The sequence below is a fragment of the Xiphophorus hellerii genome, chromosome 7, assembly GCF_003331165.1.
Source record: "Xiphophorus hellerii strain 12219 chromosome 7, Xiphophorus_hellerii-4.1, whole genome shotgun sequence".
In the NCBI taxonomy this organism is placed as follows: domain Eukaryota; kingdom Metazoa; phylum Chordata; class Actinopteri; order Cyprinodontiformes; family Poeciliidae; genus Xiphophorus; species Xiphophorus hellerii.
In genome coordinates, this window is record NC_045678.1 from 15,532,796 (window position 1) to 15,553,418 (window position 20,623).

General features: G+C 37.1%; 2 protein-coding genes across 4 annotated transcripts in view; both read left to right on the plus strand.

The window, feature by feature from the left end:
• LOC116723365 (rho GTPase-activating protein 6) overlaps window positions 1–8,660 on the plus strand; it is a 28,034-nt gene extending 19,374 nt beyond the window's left edge. For both annotated transcript variants that reach the window (XM_032568200.1, XM_032568201.1), the window contains exons 5-13: window positions 172–367; window positions 450–505; window positions 599–749; window positions 1,476–1,624; window positions 3,980–4,159; window positions 4,723–4,820; window positions 4,927–5,189; window positions 6,350–6,424; window positions 6,525–8,660. In XM_032568200.1, the coding sequence (XP_032424091.1) occupies window positions 172–367; window positions 450–505; window positions 599–749; window positions 1,476–1,624; window positions 3,980–4,159; window positions 4,723–4,820; window positions 4,927–5,189; window positions 6,350–6,424; window positions 6,525–7,078 (1,722 nt within the window). In that variant the 3' untranslated portion in view covers window positions 7,079–8,660. The remainder of the gene's footprint in view (window positions 1–171; window positions 368–449; window positions 506–598; window positions 750–1,475; window positions 1,625–3,979; window positions 4,160–4,722; window positions 4,821–4,926; window positions 5,190–6,349; window positions 6,425–6,524) is intronic.
• Window positions 8,661–17,622: 8,962 nt separating this feature from the next.
• The window catches only part of mid1 (midline 1), a 40,217-nt gene continuing 37,216 nt past the window's right edge, over window positions 17,623–20,623 (plus strand). The window contains exon 1 of one of the 2 annotated variants that reach the window (XM_032567251.1): window positions 17,623–17,754. The gene's annotated coding sequence lies outside the window, so the exon portion shown is untranslated. The remainder of the gene's footprint in view (window positions 17,755–20,623) is intronic. The other variant, XM_032567255.1, reaches the window with a different exon arrangement.

The following is a 20,623-nucleotide window of genomic DNA, read 5'->3' on the forward strand; positions in this document are numbered from 1 at the left end:
GATTACAGCCGCTCTGCAGATTTCGGTGGGAATTCGTGACCTTTTTAGATCTTCACCCTGCATGCAGATGTTGCGGCCTTTAAATGGATCCAGCACACACGTTTTCCTGCAGCATAGCTGAGCTGGTTTGCTTCCCATTGACTACATGGTTGTCACTCTTATGACTGACAGGGTGGAGTGTCTGTGGATTGCATCACTGACCTCGATGATAACCAGGCTCGGCTGTTGGAGGCCCTTCAGCTGTCTCTGCCAGATGAGGCAGCCGGGAACAGGAAGAAACCCCGTGACAAAAAGCTCAGCCTTAACCCTATTTACAGACAGGTGCCAAGGATAGTTGATCTCTGCTGCCAACACTTGGAAAAAAATGGTACAAACTTCAGAAGCATCAATCATTTTATGAATGTGTATGAGGTTGTTGCCACTTGTGAAGCATTCGTGTCTTTGTTCAGGCTTGCAGACCGTAGGAATTTTCCGCGTTGGGAGTTCCAAAAAGAGAGTACGACAGGTAACCTTCTGTACTTTGATCAACTTCCTCAATGTTTAAAAAAAAAAAATAAAAAATTCTTTCCAGCACTGATTGTGATGATGTTTCATCTAGCTCCGTGAGGAGTTTGATCAAGGCTGGGAAGTGCACTTTAGCGATGAGCACTGCGTCCACGACGTTGCTGCTTTGTTGAAGAAGTTCCTCAGAGACCTGCCTGACCCGCTGCTGACAAGAGAACTGTACACAGCTTTCATCCACACAATGCGTGAGGAGCACACAGACAGATGCAGTCTCGATGAAAAGTTTGCATTTACTCACCATGGGCATGGATGTTGTGTGAATTTGGGACATTTAAAGATGCAATATAAATTATTATTATTTTTTTTTCAAAGTGGAAAGGTAGTACAGTTCAAATTAGTTTATTGCAAGCATTATTGTAAAATGAAAGAGTAAGATAAATTTATTGTCAGATTTATATAGTCAAGAAAGTACTTAAATAAAACTTTTCTAACAACAGTTTGTAACGCAAAGATTTGAATCCTTGGAACACTGTACCTAATGTCAACCCTGTCGAAACTTTATCAGCTATTTTTAAACTTCTTTTAAAAGTTGGATCTGTGCCAGAAAACCAGCAAAATTAAAGAAACTAACATTTTTAATGATAACTTCTTATATATCAAGTCAATTATGCAATAAACTTGTTAATATCTACATAAACATGTACACATTATGTCTGTATTTGTGCTATGTTTAATTTTGAACCATTGTAAATTTGAGAAAATCCACAATTAATTCAGTCACGCGCTGACTATTTGTAAAGAGAACTGTAAATGAAATGTGTCTGTGGGCCACAATTTATATAACATTCATGCCAATGATTGGTATCAGCAAGTTTTTCACAGGCTTTATACACTATTTTGATGTAAATGTTTGTATGAACTTTTGATTATGTTTTTAACTGACTTATGTTGATGCACTTGTGTTTCTGCAGTGCTGGATTATTCCAAACAACAGAGTGCCATCCAGCTCCTCATATTTCTGCTTCCTCCCTCTAATAGCGACACGCTGCAGCGCATCCTCAGCTTATTGTCCACTGTGTCCTCATATGCTGAAGACAGCCTGGACACAGAAAGACAAAAGGTAAAAAAAATATATCTTCCCCCTTTTTGGATGAGTTGAATAAAGCAGAATTTGCTTTGTATAACTCGTGGAAAGTACAGTACAGACCAAAAGTTTGGACACGACTGTGTGTCCAAACTTTTGGTCTGTATTCAGTACAGACCAAAAGTTTGGACACACCTTCTCATTGAATTCAATTAGAAAGTGTGTCCAAACTTTTGGTCTGTACTGTATATATATATAATTTCCCAGATTGTTTACATTAATCATCACTTTCATGTTAATTACAAATTAGTTTTATTGCTTAGACAAAAAAGCAAAAGCCAAAAGCATAGAAACCCCCCCCCCCCCCCACATGATTAGCCATCAGAGAGTAATTTGCGTCCTCGTAAAAAGACTGTTCCACAGATTTAATGCGATGAATGCCAGCAGCCAGCAGAGGGCAGTTGGACAGATGTGCCTTGCATCTGCAGCCTCTAATTTGAAGAGATTACTGTGCCAAAACAGCAGCTCTGTTATGCATGTTAATCGATTATAATTATCTTTATCAAATGATTCATGAACACTCTCTCCATGAAGCACCATGAACACAGACACCAGGCTTCTGTGAACATCCCCCTATTATGGCCTAATTTGTTTTTTCTCCTGTTATAAAGCCCAGTACCTGTGAGCATGTGTGAGATTATGAGGAGACATATTAGGAACACTTAGCATCTATTTATTTTCATTTTGCCTCTGTGCACTGAATAGATTTTGTATAATTTTTAGGTAATTACCTTGAGATGGGTAATGTGTTGGACTGAGAATAATATAGGGTTACATTTTAATTTGTGTTGGACTAAACTCACTGAGCCAGTGGCTCAAAGAATTTATTTCTGTAATTATATTCTACACCCTTACTTTTTGCTTTTTTGCATTGATATGAAATGATATTATTCTGGTAAAGTTTTTTTTGGGGGGGGTAGTATTTTCAAAATAAAAATAGCCATTATCAATGTTGGCCAGCTTGTGGCTCACTTTATGACAGATAATGAAAACTTCAAAAAAGAAGCTGCCAGAACATGGATGGTTTCAGGACATATTTGGAGAGGTCTACTGCTGGGGGGTCATCAAGACAGCAGTGCACTCCATGCTATTCTTGATGAGTCAAAGCCTTCTCTGCCTGTTTGAACAAGCACAAAGCCTTCCTGGTGAGATTGTTGTGACAGCATTTTTGCATACTTGGTGTTGCATTAAGCAACAGCCTGCCTGATAGCAGTAGCGGTGGCTTGTCCATAATTCATGGTTTGCATACCCCTGTCAGACAAATTCAAGCAGGTCTATGAAACCCAGGATATCTTGTCACTGGCAGCCCTGTAAGCAGACTTATCTATTGTAAGGCTTTTCTAGGTGTGTTATCTACAACCTCAGCAAGCAGATGAAAATATTTAAAAATAAAAAAAACATGCTTATGCCCCTTGCTGATAAGAGATTGGTATGCACTGAACTCTCCATGAAGAAGTGCACACTCCTCCGAATTGCACATAGAGGAAAATTACTGACAGATTTAGGGGAGTTGTGGGTTCTTCAGACTGCGTCTTAAATGTGAAATGTATTTTCCCTCTGTTGAAGCAAAGACTTGACATTGCCTTTAGCCATGAAAAGAACAGAGGACTATGTGAAGAAGGGAAAAGCAGAACTCTGAAAATAACTTCAAGTTTCAGACAGTCAGTCTGATGATCAGAAAAAGATAGAGATGTTGGAAATTTTTTTTATGTATGTTTCATTCTGACTGAAGTCACAATATGTGGATAGAGAAACGGGCCATCCGTACTGAAAACCTCATCATCTGCATCCTTTGACACTGGTGAAGAGTTGATGAAAACACAGATGGTGCTTTGTTCTTCACAGTAAGATGGAAAGTGACAGTGGAGCTTCAGAAACCTCCAATATGTGCAGAGAAATTTTGCAAATTGTCATAATTGCCTTCACCATGAAATTATGGCTGGAGATCCTGGAGACTGTGTAGAACATTTTTAATCTTGCTTGAAGGGAGCCAGGTGTTTACATTTTCAGTCTTTCCCAAGAAAGAACCGTCATTTCCGGACTTTAAGCTGCTTCTTCTTTCAAGCTCTTTGAACATTGCAATACAGCTGATACACAGCTTTTTAACAAACAGGGTTCAAAAGGCTAGATTACTGTGTGAATAACATGACAACACAAGCTGAAGTGCGAGACAAAAGCATTATTAAGAGCAACAATGAAACTAAATTACTGTAATATCCACAGAAACAGACTTTGAACAGAATCATTGACCTAATAAGTTTTTTTTAAAATGTAATTTTTTAGTAGATTTATTTGTAAAAAAAAAAAATTCTATCATCCTTTTTTGTTTAGATCCCAGGAAACAAGATGACGTCACGCAATTTAGCCACAATCCTTGGTCCCAACTTGTTGCACAAGCAAAAGAACTCGGACAAAGAGTTTGCTGTCCAGAGTTTTGCCCATGCAGAGGAGAGTTCAGCCATCATCAGTGTTGTCCAAAGGATGATCGATTCTTATGATATGCTGTTTATGGTAAGTGGAGTACAAGGCATTTAAAACGGCCAAAGATAAGGTGAAGTTTAAGACTAACTGAGTCACAGATATTCTTGTTTTATGAGCCAATTGTTGGGCTTAACAGAGTGAAGCCACATAAAGAAAATGTAAACATCAACTTAATATACCAAGAGAAGGTTTTATAAATGCTTGTAAAACAAAGCTACATCACTAAAGTAAGTTTGTTTTTAGTCCAGAACCTTGTGAAATGAGCTTTTATCTACCCTCAATTTTGAGAACTAAGAAGACTACTGGAAGCATTCCAGTATCTGCTTCATCTTCTTATGTTTTTGCTTTTTACAGGAATTAAGTCATGCTCTTTGAAAATAACTCACAGAACTCTCTCTTATATAATAAAACAATCTGTACTGCTATATAAACATTAGAAAATTAAAATTAGTGATGTAAAAGACAAAAATATGTACTATGAAATAAATCTTTACTATTCATAATACGACTTTCTTTACTGCTACTAAATATATATTTGATATTATCGATTATTTATAAGATGATGAAACAAACTGGACTTTTGCTTTACCCAGGTTCCTGCAGATCTTCAGAATGAGGTGCTGATTAGCTTGCTTGAGACGGATTCTGATGTTGTCGAATATCTGCTGCGAAGAAGGGCCTCTCAGTGCTCGTAAGTCTCCAGTAGTTCCCTCTTTACGTGATTTGTCTGCTAGGCCGCTGATCCTTTTTGTACGTTATTGAGATGCCAAAATATTTTTTTTCTGCTTTCTTTGCAGGGAGTCAGGCATTCTGAGGCCAGAAGATTCATTTTCTCTGACTGAGAGTTGCATGTCTAGTGACTCCCTCAAAGCGTCCAGCGGAGAGGTGTCTCCATATGACAATAACTCTCCTGTGCTGTCAGATCGACTGCTACTTAATGACACAGAGCACAGCAGTTTGAACTCAGACAGAGATCCCATATGCCCCAGGCAGTACAAACTAAGTGACCATTCCAAAGATGGATCAGGAAGCGCTTCGCCAACCCTTTCCGCTGACAAAGGTGAACAAAATGTATTTTATGACATGGTTGTACTTTAGAAGTAGTTTGACTCACTCACACCCTGACACCCAAATTGGCACAAGAGGCGATGCAACAGAGATGTTTGGAACTGACCCACTGACTTGTCTTTCTGACAACCAGGAGATCAGAAACCTGTGGGATGAACAAGATTACACTCAGAAACATAAAAAACCCCTCATTTTAAAAGCTTAGGATAATTTATGATTCTCTTAAATTTAGGAAAACTTTGAATGTGAAATATTATGTCCAAGAAAAATTAAGGCAAGACGAGTAATAGCTATCGAATGGGTTCATGTACTGTCTGAGGACAGCGAGGCGTCATTTCACGTAAACTCTTTTTGCAAATTTGTCACAGTAGATCCCAATAATAATAATAATGTATCTTGGGGGGGATTTTAAGTGGTAGACCAATGCAAAGTGGAGAGATAAAGTTGTGGAGAGGTTTGAAGCAGAGTTAGGTAAAAAAAAACAATATTGATAGCTTTACAAATCTCATTAAACGTTGTTCAGTCTATCATCTGACTGAACAGGTTTAGACAAATGAGGCAATTGTAAACCTACTTTTTTCTTCATTAGGGACAAAAAAACTGGTAAAAGTTGATGAAAAGATTAATGGTCTGTGCATGTGCAAAGCTGAGACATTAAACAAAGAAGATTCTCAGTTGTAACTCTAGGAGATCAATGAAATTTTGACTCTGCATGGTGTATGTTGGAATACATACCTGCAATTCTTTTAAGATTGTTATTTGTAAAATATTTTGATACATTGTGTATCATTTTTTTTGACATCTATGCAATACTATTTGCTGCTCTGTCACATAAAATCCCCAAAACCAGACAGAATGTGACTTTACAAACAGTGAAAAGTTCATAAGGCATGTATATATAGCTTCTTTAGAGATTCTCCAGGTTCAATCCAGTAGGCTTTTTTTCTTACTTTGTTATAATATAAACATTACAAACTTTCCAGCTGTTACTGGAGCTAAAAATAATTTTTCACAGAACTGGAACAATGCAAGTGCCAAAAGCACGCAGAAGCCAGCCTAAAATAATCATGACTTTAGTTCTATCATATTTCCTGCTCATATAACCATGTATTAAAGCAGACAGTATAATCTTTATTTTCCTGCTTCTCTCAGATGCCTCGGCTGATTGTTTCTGGGACACCTGGCATGAGCTCTTTGGGAAGGATTTTATTAGCCATCACATTACTGGTAACAAAATTATCTCCGTTTTATCATTTCTCTAATGCTCGCTCCAGACGGCCTTGGGATGTGGAATAAATGCAAAATGTTAACAAATGATTCCCAACAGGCTCCCTTGGAGATGCCTCAGAATGTGACTCGTATGGATCGTTGGAGGGACTGAGCAGTCACCAAGGCAACAACAAGCTGCCCGTCAGAGCGACACAAACATCATTGGGCGTTTTGGAGAACAGGCCACACCTCCCAGTGACTTGCAGCAGCAGTGGTCCTCATGACCACAGAGAGCAGAGGCAGCCAGAATCACCGTTACATCAGTCACTGAGCAGCCAATCAGGGGCTGTTACCTCAGACAGCTCAGTACAAAGGACGGTACGCCCTACATGTCCATTATTTATGGACAGAACAGAGGTTTTGTCTCCTTGTCTGTGTGCTGGATCTGTTCGGGAAACTTCAGTTGCTCCCTGCCCAGTCTCTGTTTTCAACCATCAGCCCGACGCCCAGACATTGCTGCTCCCCCAGCAGAACCCGCCTGCCCTTCAGACTGTAGATCCAACAGAGAGGAAAACGGCCTCTGACTGCTCAAACTTACAGACAGAAAAGTGGCACATCTGGCAGATGATGTCAAATAAAAATCCAGAAACCTACCCAGAAAGTTTGGTGTGATCCTCATTTCAGCAACATTAGATTATGTTATGACTGTTTATTTATATGTTGTTTTAAAAAAATCAACCTATTGTTTGTTATATTCTCCATTTTTAGAACTTTTGGACTGTTTGCTTGAAGGATGCTTTTTTACATTTTTTTTTTCTATTAATGTTATTATTTTATTGTGTTAAAATGTTTTATAGAATTATTTAATACTAATTATTTTTTTGCAACCTAACCATGAAAAATCTATACACTTTAACGCCACAAATACAACGCTGTGAAAAATTGTGTCCCTTCTAAGAATTATTTTGTTTTTCCTTTTTTGTCACATTTAAATCCCCTTAAGATAACCTGAGTGAATATGAAAAGCAGTTTTCAAATCATTTTATTTATTGTGAGAGAAGAAATAGCTGTCCAAACAAACTATTATTTTAATTACTGGTCCTTTGGGGAAAAAAATAAAGTAGTTGGTCCTCTGACCACATTTTGTAGTTCAGTCCCACGGAGAAACCATGAAACTTTGGTGAAACTTCCAAAAACCGTGCGGCCAATTACTCTTAAAGCTCACCAATAGCTAATCAAAAGGCCACAAAAAGACCAAGATCGTCCAAGATATTGCATCAGCACGATGCCCAGACAATGCTGCATTGCACCACTCCCCTGCTTTGGTTAAGCTCATTGTTTATTATTTAACAATAAGAATGAGATTTGGCAAAAATTCCACCCAAATTACATTTTCAAGTTAAAAGCCACTTCTGACCTACACTAACACAAAAGCCCATCCCCCCAAAAAACTCAATTTCTAAGACTTTTTGAGAGTATAGCTTCCAAAATAATGTGAGAAAAGTTGTTTGGAGTGGTTCATACCATTAAATCTAATGTAAAATTAACAGCAGCATTTGAGGAAAAAACAAAAACTACCAACATTAATATAAGCATAAAGGTGGTCATGTAAAAGTCTGAGGTTACTTTGCCACTTCAGGCTGAAGAAGACTTGCATGAAATGGTGGAACCATACCACAAATCCAAGTGCAGTTATCCACAGCCCACCAGCAAGTCTGTGCAGATTAAAAAAAAAAAGAATTAATGTTTTGAAGGGCTTAGTCAAAGTGCGACCTGATTGAGATACTCTACGATATTGCTGAATTAAAAAAAAAATTCTGCAAAGAATGGAAAGACTTCCAGATCACCTAATGGTAGTTGCTGCCACTAGGGTTGGAATAGCCTGTTATTAGTTTTGTACTATGATTATCTTTTCAGATAGAGCCAGGTTGTTTGCATAGTTTTCTTCTTTAATAAATGAAATCTCCATAATGAAAACTGCATGCTGTCTTCTCATTTTATCTCTGTCAGATGTCAAAATGTGTTTTATAGTGAAAAACATTTAAGTGTGAAAACAAGCGAAAAGGGAAGAAATCTGTGAAGAGGAAAACAAGATTTCACAGCAATGTGCACTTGAATGTCTTGTTATGCTGAATGCAATAATACCACAATGTACTTTGGTTACAATTTTGCTACAGTCACAATAGTGAAAATGGTGCAATCTGTGTATGTTTGTGTGTTCCAGGAAATTAAAGCTGGCCTGTCATCTTGTAAATGTGTCATTTCACTTCCCTGTTGCATTTCAACTCAATTCATGCCTCACACTTCCCACTTCTGACCATGTTTTACCTAAAATCTCAAATTCTATTACATATGCCAGATTTATTTTTTATATAGTTTATATTTAGTATATATTAAGTATTTCATGAAAAGCAGTTATCAATTCATGTGACAGAATAAATGCATTTTGTTTTGTCAGATATTTTTTTCCTTATACTCTTCATATGCTCCTTTCTTGTTTATATAGATGAAATATTGAACTAAATATCATTCAGACACCCACAAAATCCAGTTTAAATTGTGTTTCGTCTTTGAACTACACATGTTTGTCACTGTCATTGGAGTAATTCAGCATGTACTCTTTCTTTTTAATCTAGTCCAAGCTTGATTTTTTTTTTCTTCTCTTCTTTGTTGAACCCTTTTATCCTGCCCCTGGAGACAGTGACAGGTTTGCATTTGTCAGGCAACCAACACCACACAGCGATGTGACCTTTGTTTAGATGAGCAGACAGGTAGGTGTCACTCTGTGTTCACACAGTGTCACTCATCGTCGATAAATCTCCTGAATCTGAGCTCAGGGATGGTCACCATGGTTTTACTTAGGAAAACACCAACCGGCTTTATCGAAGCATCACATTTATTGATTGTGTGATGTGCGAGCCTTGAGTAAAATACACTCTCTTTACAAAATATGTCAGATACTAATCAAAAGTGTGGATTTTCTTGAGTAAACTGATATTTAAACAAAATTAAATCCACTTAGTGGCTTTTGTGGCTGTGTACCTTCCTAATAATTTTTGCCATCACAGCTGCCTTCTTTTTTGGTATTTTGCAGATCAGTTAGAAATATTATATTTTTCATAAACCTTGAAAAACAAAACTTTTCTCCAAGGATATCTTTGGTAGGGTTGGACTTTGTTATGCATAAAATAATGGGTTATAGCAAGAAAAAAAAAAATCAACCAAATGTCTTTTACCTTCGTGTGGAGGAATTTTAACAAGTCATGCCACAACATCTCAGTTGAGTTGGTCAGCCACACCTGGGAAAGTTCAACAATATTCAGTGTTTTTTATTATTAATTTTGATTTCAATGTACTTTGTGGGATTGCCAAATTATTCTAGACTGATAGATGTCAGTGACTGTGTTGTTTGTTCTTCAGATTGGAAGCAGTCTGTTTTTTGTTTTTAGATCTTGTAGTCTGCTTTATGCTGTCAGACAGGTTCTATTTAAAGTTTTGTTAAAGTGATTTCTTGATAGTATAAGAATCAGGATAGGGAAGAAAAACTGTTCCTTATTATAATTACATGCCTTTTAACGAGGGGGTCTTGTATCGTTTCCTGTCATATACAACTCCAGTGCAACGTTGCAATGATAACTACCAAAAGTGGCCATAGGAGGGCAGCATAAGACCACTAACGGGTTTTCATTTAATCTGTAATTAGTAAGCAAACACTGTGGCTCTGTTCAGTGAGCTTCAACAGTTTATTGAATATTGAATAGAGTTTGTTAATTTCTCTTCACACTCAATCATATCAAACAGTCAAACATAATTAAGCATTTAAAGATTAGATTTTACAGGCTATCAATTAGGCTCTGGCATGCCCTTGGAACTTTCTGCAAGTAAGACATTTCAGATGTGGTAATCTATTGTGGTAATAAGTTACAATATTTAACACAAACCTGGATGGTGAGAAACTCCTACTACAGCTTGCTGATGCTGGAAATATCTGGGATATAAGGCTTTTGTATACTTAGACTATTTGAAAGGCAGAAAAGATTCTTCAATCTTTTCAACAGGTTTAACCTTCACAGCTGTGTAAGAGAAATTGGAATGACCAGACCACCACTGGGTTTGATTTAAACAACCTTGAAGAGACAGAGCAGGATGTTTGGATGTGTTGTATGCTTACTACCAAACCTCACAGATGTGCCGTATTGCTCTAAGAGCTGTTTTCTCCTTTAAACACTAACAGATTGGGGAAAAATAAACAGAATGGAGATCATATTTTCTTGCGACCTGCTTCCTGAAAGCACGTGATTGAGATATAATATTTTATATAATGTCTTATCTTTTCATCTTTGCCGCTGGATGCAAATTGAGCCTGTGGCAGAGGGCTACTGCTGTTCCCAGCAGGACGTCCATCCGTTTTGAGCCGACTCCTTAGCATCAGGAGCAGCTGCGGGGAGGACAGAGGAAGGTCACAACCAAAATGAGACTGAGAGTGTTCAGCAACAAAAGAGCCTTGGCCCTGTGGTTTCAAGGGCAAGATTTATGCAAAAAAATCTCTGCACATGAAAAATGGAGCACAGTGGAGCTCATTAAGGTGTTAGTCATGCACAATATCTTTCAAATCAAATGCTACAAAGCCTCAGTCTTTTCGCTGTCATTTCAAGGATCGTCTCTTCACTACTTAATATGCTGCAGCATACTGACTGCTGTTCAAATACATTCCATAGTTCTTGAGTGCTTACTAACTTGAAGGATTTTCTCCCTGATGTGTTAAGTACCCAGCAGATCAGAAGTAGCTGCTCCCTGCAAATGATAGCTCTAAATTCAGAGGTGAAGGATACCATAGATTAGCCTTTTTATGTACAATTTCATAATCAGAATAAAACTATAAAGTGTTATCCTAATCAGTGGTGTAAAATAAATAGCATTTCATTTGGTATGGTGACATATTCAGAATAGTCTTGGTCAGCTTTCATTGTGTTTGCACAGTAAGAGCCTTTATATCATACTGTATATCATATCACCCATCCACTTTCTTACACCCTTGTCCCTAGTGGGGTCTGGAGGGGTGCTGGTGCCTATCTCCAGCGAGACATTTCGTACACCCTGGACAGGTCGCTAGTCCAACACAGGGCAACACAGAGAAAGACAACCATGCACACACAGGCACGCCCACCCCCGCACACACACCTAAAGAGAATTTAGAGAAACCAATTAACCTGACAGTCATGGTTTTGGACTGTGGGAGGAAGCCGGAGTACCCAGAAAGAATCCATGCATGCACAGGGAGAACATGCAAACTCCATCCAGAAAGACCCCGGGCCGTGAATCAAACTCAGGACCTTTTTGCTGCAGGGCAAAAGTTATACCAACTGCACCACTGTGCTGCCCGTATCTTATATTAATGAGCTGAAATGTCAATCAAAGAGGAACATGAGGAGGAATAGATATTTCTCAATATTTCTTAATATGATATAAACTATAAAAAAACAATTTATGTAACTCCCCTCCATCCCCCCCAAAAATTAGCAAGATAAACAAGCATGTAGAATATTTAAGAGCAATAAGTACATTTTTTAGATTATTCTTTTAATTGGGAGATTGAAAAAACTAACTGGTAAATCCAAAAGTGATCTAAGTTCCAAATATTGAATAAAGTAAATGAAGTCATAAATATTGGGTGGTGATGTTTGTATTTTATTTAAAGTCAATATCTAAGGATTAGAAATGATTTAGGTTTAGATGTCTCACTATAATTGACCAAATAACTTTATTAACAAAACAATACTTAAAGTAACTTTTCATTCTAAGGTTTTCTAGGAGATTTAAAGGCGAGTGCTAGAAGTGACACTTTCTGACAACATCTTGTTAATCTTTCATTCATAGTCAGTTGTTTTGAAATCAATTATACTGCCTTTGTTTTAAATGATCTATTGAGTGTGTTGTTAGAATTATTGTTTGTTCTTTTCTGTTTTCAATAGTCGTGGTGCACTACTGGAAGAGCTGTGTTCATAAAGCCTGTAAAATCTCATTTCATTCATGCCATCTGTTCTGCCTCTTGCTCCCACTGGCATAAATGTGATTAACTTGCCTCTTTTGGAAAAAGAGTCTACACTGGACCAATAAAAACTGTAAAAAAAAAACAAAAAAAAACATCCAAACATTGAAATTATTTTCTTATATGTCCTTAAATGTATATAATATGCACGTTTAGAAAGTAAATATGCGTTTATGTGTGTTTGAAATACTTAAGAGCACACATTAGAGGCAAAACACTTTCATTTCATTGTGATCATACATGCATATATAATAGGTTTTAGACAGAGAAGGGTGGGACAGTAGGTCAAGTTTGGTCAATCTCTTTTTTTGCCTGTTTTCCCTGGCAAGGCTTGGCAGTGAATGATTGGCTGTTGAAATTGCATCAGCGGGACACTTGAGGACACCACCAGGCAGCTTTCAACAGACAGCTTTGTTCGTTCCTCAGTCTTGCGCAACAAGCAGCAAACTACGTGGCTGAGAAATGACTCCCATGCAACACCAAGAACTTCGAGCAACCAGATGTTTCCCTCCCTGAGCTTGTTGTTATCACACTTGTTTTATAGGACATCCGTGAACATTATGATTCCGTCTTCATCTCGGTTCAGACTGTCAGCATGCCAGTTAGCAAACATTTAGCATATGCTCGGAGACGTGATATTTCACAGCATATGTTTTGTGACAATATATGCCACACAGCCATATGGTCAGAGTGTATTAATACATCAAAACAGATGAGACTAACCAACATTATTTGAAATGTTCTTGTTTGGGGAAAATGACAAAAAGGTCAGTAGTGCAACTTCCGATTGTATACCTTTACTTTTAATGTTTAAAGTTCATATATAAGAATTTTTGCACCTTTTTCATTTCAGCTGTGTTCAGACTTGTATCTCACAATGGTTATGTTCATCTTTTCTTGAATGATGAAAAAGCATGAAATAACACATTTTTCTGTGCAAGGCAAATAAAACTTGCCATGGCGGAAAAATTATACGTTTGGAATGCTTAACTTGGACATCGGTGGATTACACAATGATGCAAGACAAAAAGGAGTGATTGCGTCATTGCCTGCTCATGCTTTAGTTAGGAATGCAAAAACGTATGGAGATCTGTCCAGTGAAGAGGAGGATACCTATCAAACCAGCACTCTACCGAAGATTTAAAAGTTTCAAAAGTCTCACTTTGGTATCTCCAGACTAGTGGTTTCAAACAACGCAATTTAGGTTATCTTGTTAATTTTGCCGCAACATTTAGTTATAGATATGCAACACAAAATAGCTCAGTTCAATGCTACAGCCGCTACATAGCCCTCATATCCATCTTAGAAATGGTCATCTCTCTATATGTCTTATAACCTGATATTTTCCTGAGGTCTCCATTTCTTCCTCGATGTCTTTGTCATTGGTGGAACGATACTGACCCCTACTGACAGAGTAGGTGATGGACAACAACATATTCTATATTTTCAACCAAAATTAATGATTCTTTGTACTCTAACCCCAAAAACAAAACTAGTAAAGAACACAGAAAACACAAAACAATATACATTTACACAAATGTATATTGTTTATGGCCACAGAAGCACAATTGTGAAAAGTTAAAAGTGTGTAATTTCTTACACTTCAATATATATAATATTATAAAATGTGAATTCAAGATGGAATCTTTGACAACAGAAGAACGTTCTCCACAAACAGATCCCTTTTTAAATTTATTTAGTTTATTTAATTAGCACCAATTCAGAAAATAATTTATTGCCAGGTACTTTACATAAACAGGTAATTCCAATTTCAGTACTAGTTATACTACAGTTGCTGTTTGCTGCAGTTCAACTTTGTAACAAACCCTAATCCTATACAACACTGTACAAATTAGAGCAAGTCTATTCTGACTTAATAACAGCTTTGCAGTGTAAATATTGAACTTCATTGGCACAAATTTGTGCTGCTATTTTAGCAGGTAGAAGGCTTATTTTTTCCTAACAAGTTGCTTCTCATACACAGATATTCACCCAACTCATTAACACAACATGCTAATATTAATAGAATTAAACAACATTGTTTTACATTTGAGCATTTCTTAATATTGCTATAGAAAAGGCTGATTGGGTCATTGGGTAAATAATGTATTTTGGTCTTTGAAGGATTATGGGGATTTATAAAGCTCACAATTTCTATCCCAATATTTGGTTAAGCTACCCAACTTCTGTCTCAGCTTAGATTTAAGACAAAACCCAGTAGCTGCTGTGAGTGGATCTATGAGTTTTGTGTGAGTTTAGGGGTTTTGGAAAATGACACAAATCCTCGAGTCAAATCTATTGGTATTGTTAGAAGTGCTTTCAGTAAAAAGCAGGTCTTTAGCTGACAAAAATCCCCTGCTAAGATGTTTTTTGAAAGTGTTGTTAATATTTAATGTAACACCAACTTTATAATTCAAAAGTTGTATTTGTCAGCTTTGAGCTGCCCTGAAGGAGCAGTACTTTTTACACACAGAGCGAAATACTGAAGCTGTATCAACTAGATTGTGAAACTCTTATGAAATTGCAACATGCCATAGCTGATTTATTTCACTATTGATTCAATCAAAAGACGTGTGATATTTTTTCTTCATGCCAGAGGTTTGAAGTAGTTTTCACCAGATATCTGATCTGAGATTTTTTTTAAACAAACGGAGTAAGTTTTTTTTTATTTATTCCGGGAAAGTGGAGTTCTCTTTCCTCTGGAGCAACTCTGGAGAATATTTGCTGAGGCGATGAAAGCAAATAAACTAAACACGGTTGATCAGCTCCAGCAGTATGAAACACAATCCCACAGATAAAGCAATGCTGTTCGGTTCATCAGGTGCGTTCTCCACTTCTCGTCCTTGCTATCACCACAAGACATGATTCTGCCTTGAAACAATAGATAAGAGCTTTGATATTTGCCCAGGCTGAATTTTTGCAGCGTTGGGTTGACAGTGCACATCTGCTGTAAATGTTTGAAGCCTCTTCACATCCACATGTGGTGAGTTAATCTTGGGTTTGGCTGCTGTTTGCTGGAAATTTGCTGAAGTCATCCAACTCTACTTTGCTCAAAGGAACTATAAAGGTGTAATCACCTCACCTCCACAGGTGTGTGAAAAGTCCCTTCTCGTCTCATTCAACAGTTTTTTTCTGGTCACCTTAAACAGCTCCTAGGTAGCAAACATCTGTAGCTTTGGAAAAATGTTCTCATGGCATACTAACTAGTATCATCTTCACAAATGAAAGACAAATTTTTTTCATTTCATTTCGAAAAATTAAACTTTCTTTTCATACTGAATAAAAACTTAACTATTTTTTCATAGAGCTGAATCGATGGGACTACCTCTGTGAGACCACTGCACATTTCCCTTGTATACAAATGTATACAAAGATAAGTAGCTTAAGGTAAGAAAATTCCATCATCTGCATTACACATATCTTTTTTTTTTAGCATGTATTGACAAATGATACAAAATCGCTTGACATTAACTGCAGCGATTAATATCAAAGTTACCCAATCTCATGTTGTGATGGCCAAACATTTTGTCAACACTGATGAAGATTCATTGGTTTTGAGAGGCTGAAATATAAAATTTGCTCACATTGCAAGGCAAGGGAGTTAGACTTATTTTCTGAGTAATAATTATTTAACCACCTGGGGATCCAGTAGATCTTGTATAGAACATTTAACTTTATTTCCAAAATGTCAAACCGTTATTACCATTCATCACAATGCACACATTTAAAGTCGAATAAAGACATATAATCTGTTTTCTTGCCACATGTGTGGTAAGATCCTAAAGCCTATCTCAGCCAAGGATATACCTAACTACTTCTGAGAAAACCTATTATTATTCTATAATTGTCTATCTTCAGAACGTGCAAATTTAATCTGTTGCAAAAACTTAAATGAGAGAAGTATTTTAAATTACATTAATTTAGTGAAGGTTGAATTTCAGACCTTTATGCTTGCTGTGGAGAAAGGAAGAGTTAAAAATAAAAATCTCTATTTTAGGCAATAAAATCTCCCGAACACCTTCAAGGGCATTTTACATCTCCCCCATTCAAGTGTCAGAAATCTTAAATGACATCTTAATGTGGATAGAAATTTTTTGGGCGTAAAATAAAATTACTTTAAAGGTGAGCCGTTTCTGCTTTCCAAGCCATCCTAAATCAAGGTTAAAGAGGATGACATATACTTGCTCAGACAGATATCTATCCTGTGCAATTAGTTTTTTTCTGAAGAGCTCAGTAGGCTTTGTCCCTTAGGCATAAGCTGATTGGTAAGAAATAAAGTGGCTTAACTATCTAATAAACTATCTAAACTAAAATAACCTCCTAAACACTTAGGGATTTACTTATCTCCAAACTTCCTGTGCATCTAATCTCACACAAGCTGACACTGTCGGTTTCCAGAGCTTTAGTATCCGAGTTCTTGTTTTGTTTTGACCAGAAGTGTTCCTGTTTTAAAACGTTTCCCCCAGTGGACTCAGTTAAGCTTGACAAAGTTTTTTTTTTTGTTTTTGTTTTTTTCTTGACACTTCAAATTATGTACCATGAATGTTCATATGCAAGAGTTTTCTTGAGTTCAACAGATAAAATCCACACAAATAAATGTAGTTTTGGGTAAAACTCTTCACACTTTTACTCGAGGGATGCACACCCAATTCCTCAAATATGATCTCATTATTACAAGTATGAAATTGTTTTCAGAGTGAGTCATCCATCTCAAAGGATGAATTCTCATTAGGATGGAGGAAGAACCAATTCTCTCTTGCTCAACAGTAAGACACCCCGGTTCCCCGCCCTTCCTCTGCCTCTCTCCTCTTGATCTTTATTGTCTATGCTTGGTTACACAAAACAGGCAACAGTGACACTGAAAATAGGCCCTCGATCAGCATTATCTGATGCCAGACTCCATCTTAGAGTCTTGCAAAGACAAAATCAGTGCAGTCATTTACTTTTACCCCATTCTTGATGGAGTCGATTTTCTGCCAGTTCTCGTAATTTATAAGAATAAAAAACTTGATCTTTTCAGTGGCAGCTTTTCAAAGGGTTAAATACTCCTTCAGAGCCTTCCATGATCCTGTATAAACCTGTAAAGCAGATGACAGGCTGTGTGTGTGCGTGTGTGTGTCTAAGGGAGGTATTTGTGAATACACACCCTAGTAAAGAGGAGTGTTTGCAGGCAAGAACACCTTTCAGTCTTCTGTCTCCTGCCTGTCTTCCTCCTCAGGGAAATAGCCAGCTGTCTAAAAATAATTCTCTGCTTTTTCCTTCTCCACCAGAGAGAGCACATACAGCCATGGGGAAGAAGGTAAGATCTGATTAAGAAGCATTTCTGTTGGACTGAAAGAGTTCCAACTCTTTAAGATTTTGATTTGACTGAATCAAGTAGAAAGCTGATCAGCTCAGGGAGAGCAGTAGGGAATCCTGCAGGTCTTTCTGAAAAAGACATTATTGATTTTAGAATATCGATCACAACACATTAAGCCTCGTACCTGGATGCTTGTTATTTTTTTCTACTGAAACAGGCATGTTGCAGTCTGAATGAGTGAACACATGCATGGAGGAGAGTTGGAAGAAGCACTGAACTTTATGAACTCATTAAGAGAGTTTTGGCTGTTTGAGTTATTTAGTTACAAAGTCGGTTCAGACGGGAGCCAGATGCTTTGTCACAAAAACGTCCCCGTTTTCACATGCTTCACATCTGCTGACAGCTGAGGAGCTCTGATATGTCAGCTTCCTCGTAAAACAGCTGCTGGTGAAAACATTCATCTGGCAAAAAGGTATTATTTCAATCTCACAGAAAGAAAGGCAAAGACCAACTTTCAATGAGCAGTCTTGGTTTCGTCCTATCTTTCCTGTTTTAATGAAGCAATACAGTCTTGGTCTGGCAAAGTCTGGACATGCAATATTGGTGAACTCACTTGGATTTTCTTTATTTTTCCATGAGGTAAGCTTTCCAATTTTTGTTTTCTTACTCCTTGAAAGACCGAGCAAATGTGTTGGTTTTTTTTAATGCTATCTTTTTTCCTGGTTCTAGAATTGACTTAATTTGGCAATATAAATGGATTATTTTGGTAAATACGCTTTGGATGTAAAAAATTTTTCATCACTAAGCTCTGTTTCCCCAGCCCTGCCTCCAAATCATAAATACAACCATATCCATTGCATTCTCAGTGCCAACTTCAATAGCAGCTGCGAGGCTTTTGTGCCTGGTTGTTGTGACAGGGCAAGAGCAGTCGCTAGATCATGCCCATTATGACAGCCAATAGCAGCACAAAGAAGCAGGATGTTAAGAATTATGTGTTTGCATATCCACGGTCACATTTTAGGACTATGAATTTTGAATATTCCCAAGGAGCCGGTCTTTATTATGAAGAGGTGAAAGATTGGGATTAATCAAGAACTGATTTTAGTTAAAAAGAAATTTAATTCACTGCAGATGCCATTCTGATGAATGGGGAGCAGTTCAGTGCATTGCAAAGCTTTGGAAAATAATAATATTGCTGTAACAAAGTCTTGTTTTTCATAAAAGTATATCAAATAAGTGGTGAACACATGTATGTTTTTGTTGATTGAAATATTGCAAATGAGGCCATTGACCATTCCCATTGAAAGTTTTGAAATGTAACTGCAAACATAGTTATCATTATTATTTATTTTTTTTATGTTTTTTTTGGGCAACAGTAAGATTTTTTTAAGGTACTCTTGCTTTTACGAACCCTACGACTCTGCAGTTCTTTGTTAATCAGAAAGGATTTTTGTAGACCATGAGCATAGCTGAATCCATAGCAACAGGAAGAAATTTTAAATATTGACAACTAGTTTCTCTACTTTCTTTGGCTCTTTGAAAATCCCTTTCTTCCTGTTTTTAGTAGATACTTATTCCATGGTCTAATGGCTAAAACTCTAATGTTTTAGCCACAACGTTCTTTGACAAATACTTTGGTTTAGACTCATTATATGGATTACTTTAATTGCCAACATCGTGTGTGAATTTCATGTCATTGACTTGACAAGAGAAACGTTTTAGTTAATTTAATAGTTAATGCTACCTACCATGCAATTATTAGAACAATGTGCTATTCTTAGCTGCTGAGAGCGACTCTAAGCAAGAAGTCAACATAAATTCCTATCTTAGTGAGGTGTGGTTGACACCACTGCTAGGACTGTGATGGCTCTTCTACTTTTTATTTTTATTTTGGCAGTTAACTTACTGGAGCCTTACCACCACCAACTGGTAAGAAGTATAGACCAAATGTCACCAAGAAGGAAAGAAAAATCAAAACCCACATCCTGTTATGCAAATTACACTTTTGTAGCTTGTACTTCTTGAGTCTTCCATTTACTACATCATCTATTTAAATATTAATGTGGACGTTCAGCTGTCAGCAATTCACTGTGATTGCCTGCTTGTATAAACTTCTTTGATCTGGTGAAACAACCAACACTAAATGGGGAAGTAAAGAATGTGAAAACTAAACAAGACAAAGGGACAGTGCCTGCTTTTGGCACACTTCTATCCATTTTATGGGCATTGTATCCTCTGCGTCTGTGAGATACCATGATATAAGGGATTGAAGTAATCAAGACATACTTTTTTTAAATGTACATGCCAGTTGTCTCAAATGGTAAGAACTGGACTTCACCACTGAGGTGATCTGCCTGTCAAGATTAAAATAACCGTCCATTTTTACCCCAGGATTGGTGACAGTGCCTTTCAAATACTGTGCCAGAGGGTCAAAATCTATGAAGGGTGACACACTCGAAGCCCTGAAAAACAAAACCTCTGTCTTCTTGTCATTAAAAAGAAGAAACGTAAGGTCCATCCACACCTTTACTTCATCAAGGAATTAAAACATTAATAAGAGAGTATCTCTCTTCTTGTTCTTGTTTTCATAAAGATGAAAATAATATTTGTGCTTTATAAAGATGGAGCCCAAGGGAAAAGAAGAAAAAAATTACATGATAAAAGAGAGACCCAAGAATTGAGCCTTGCAGAACTCCACAAGAAAGTGAAACGGAAAGATTTGAAATTTTCCAGGCTGACACAAAATGTTCTGTCAGATAGGAGCTAAACCAGGCAAGAGCAGTTTATCGAATGCCTGTAAGGTGCTCTAAGTGACAAATTAAAATTTTGTGGTCCACAGTATCAAATCCAGCTGTTAAATCCAATAAAA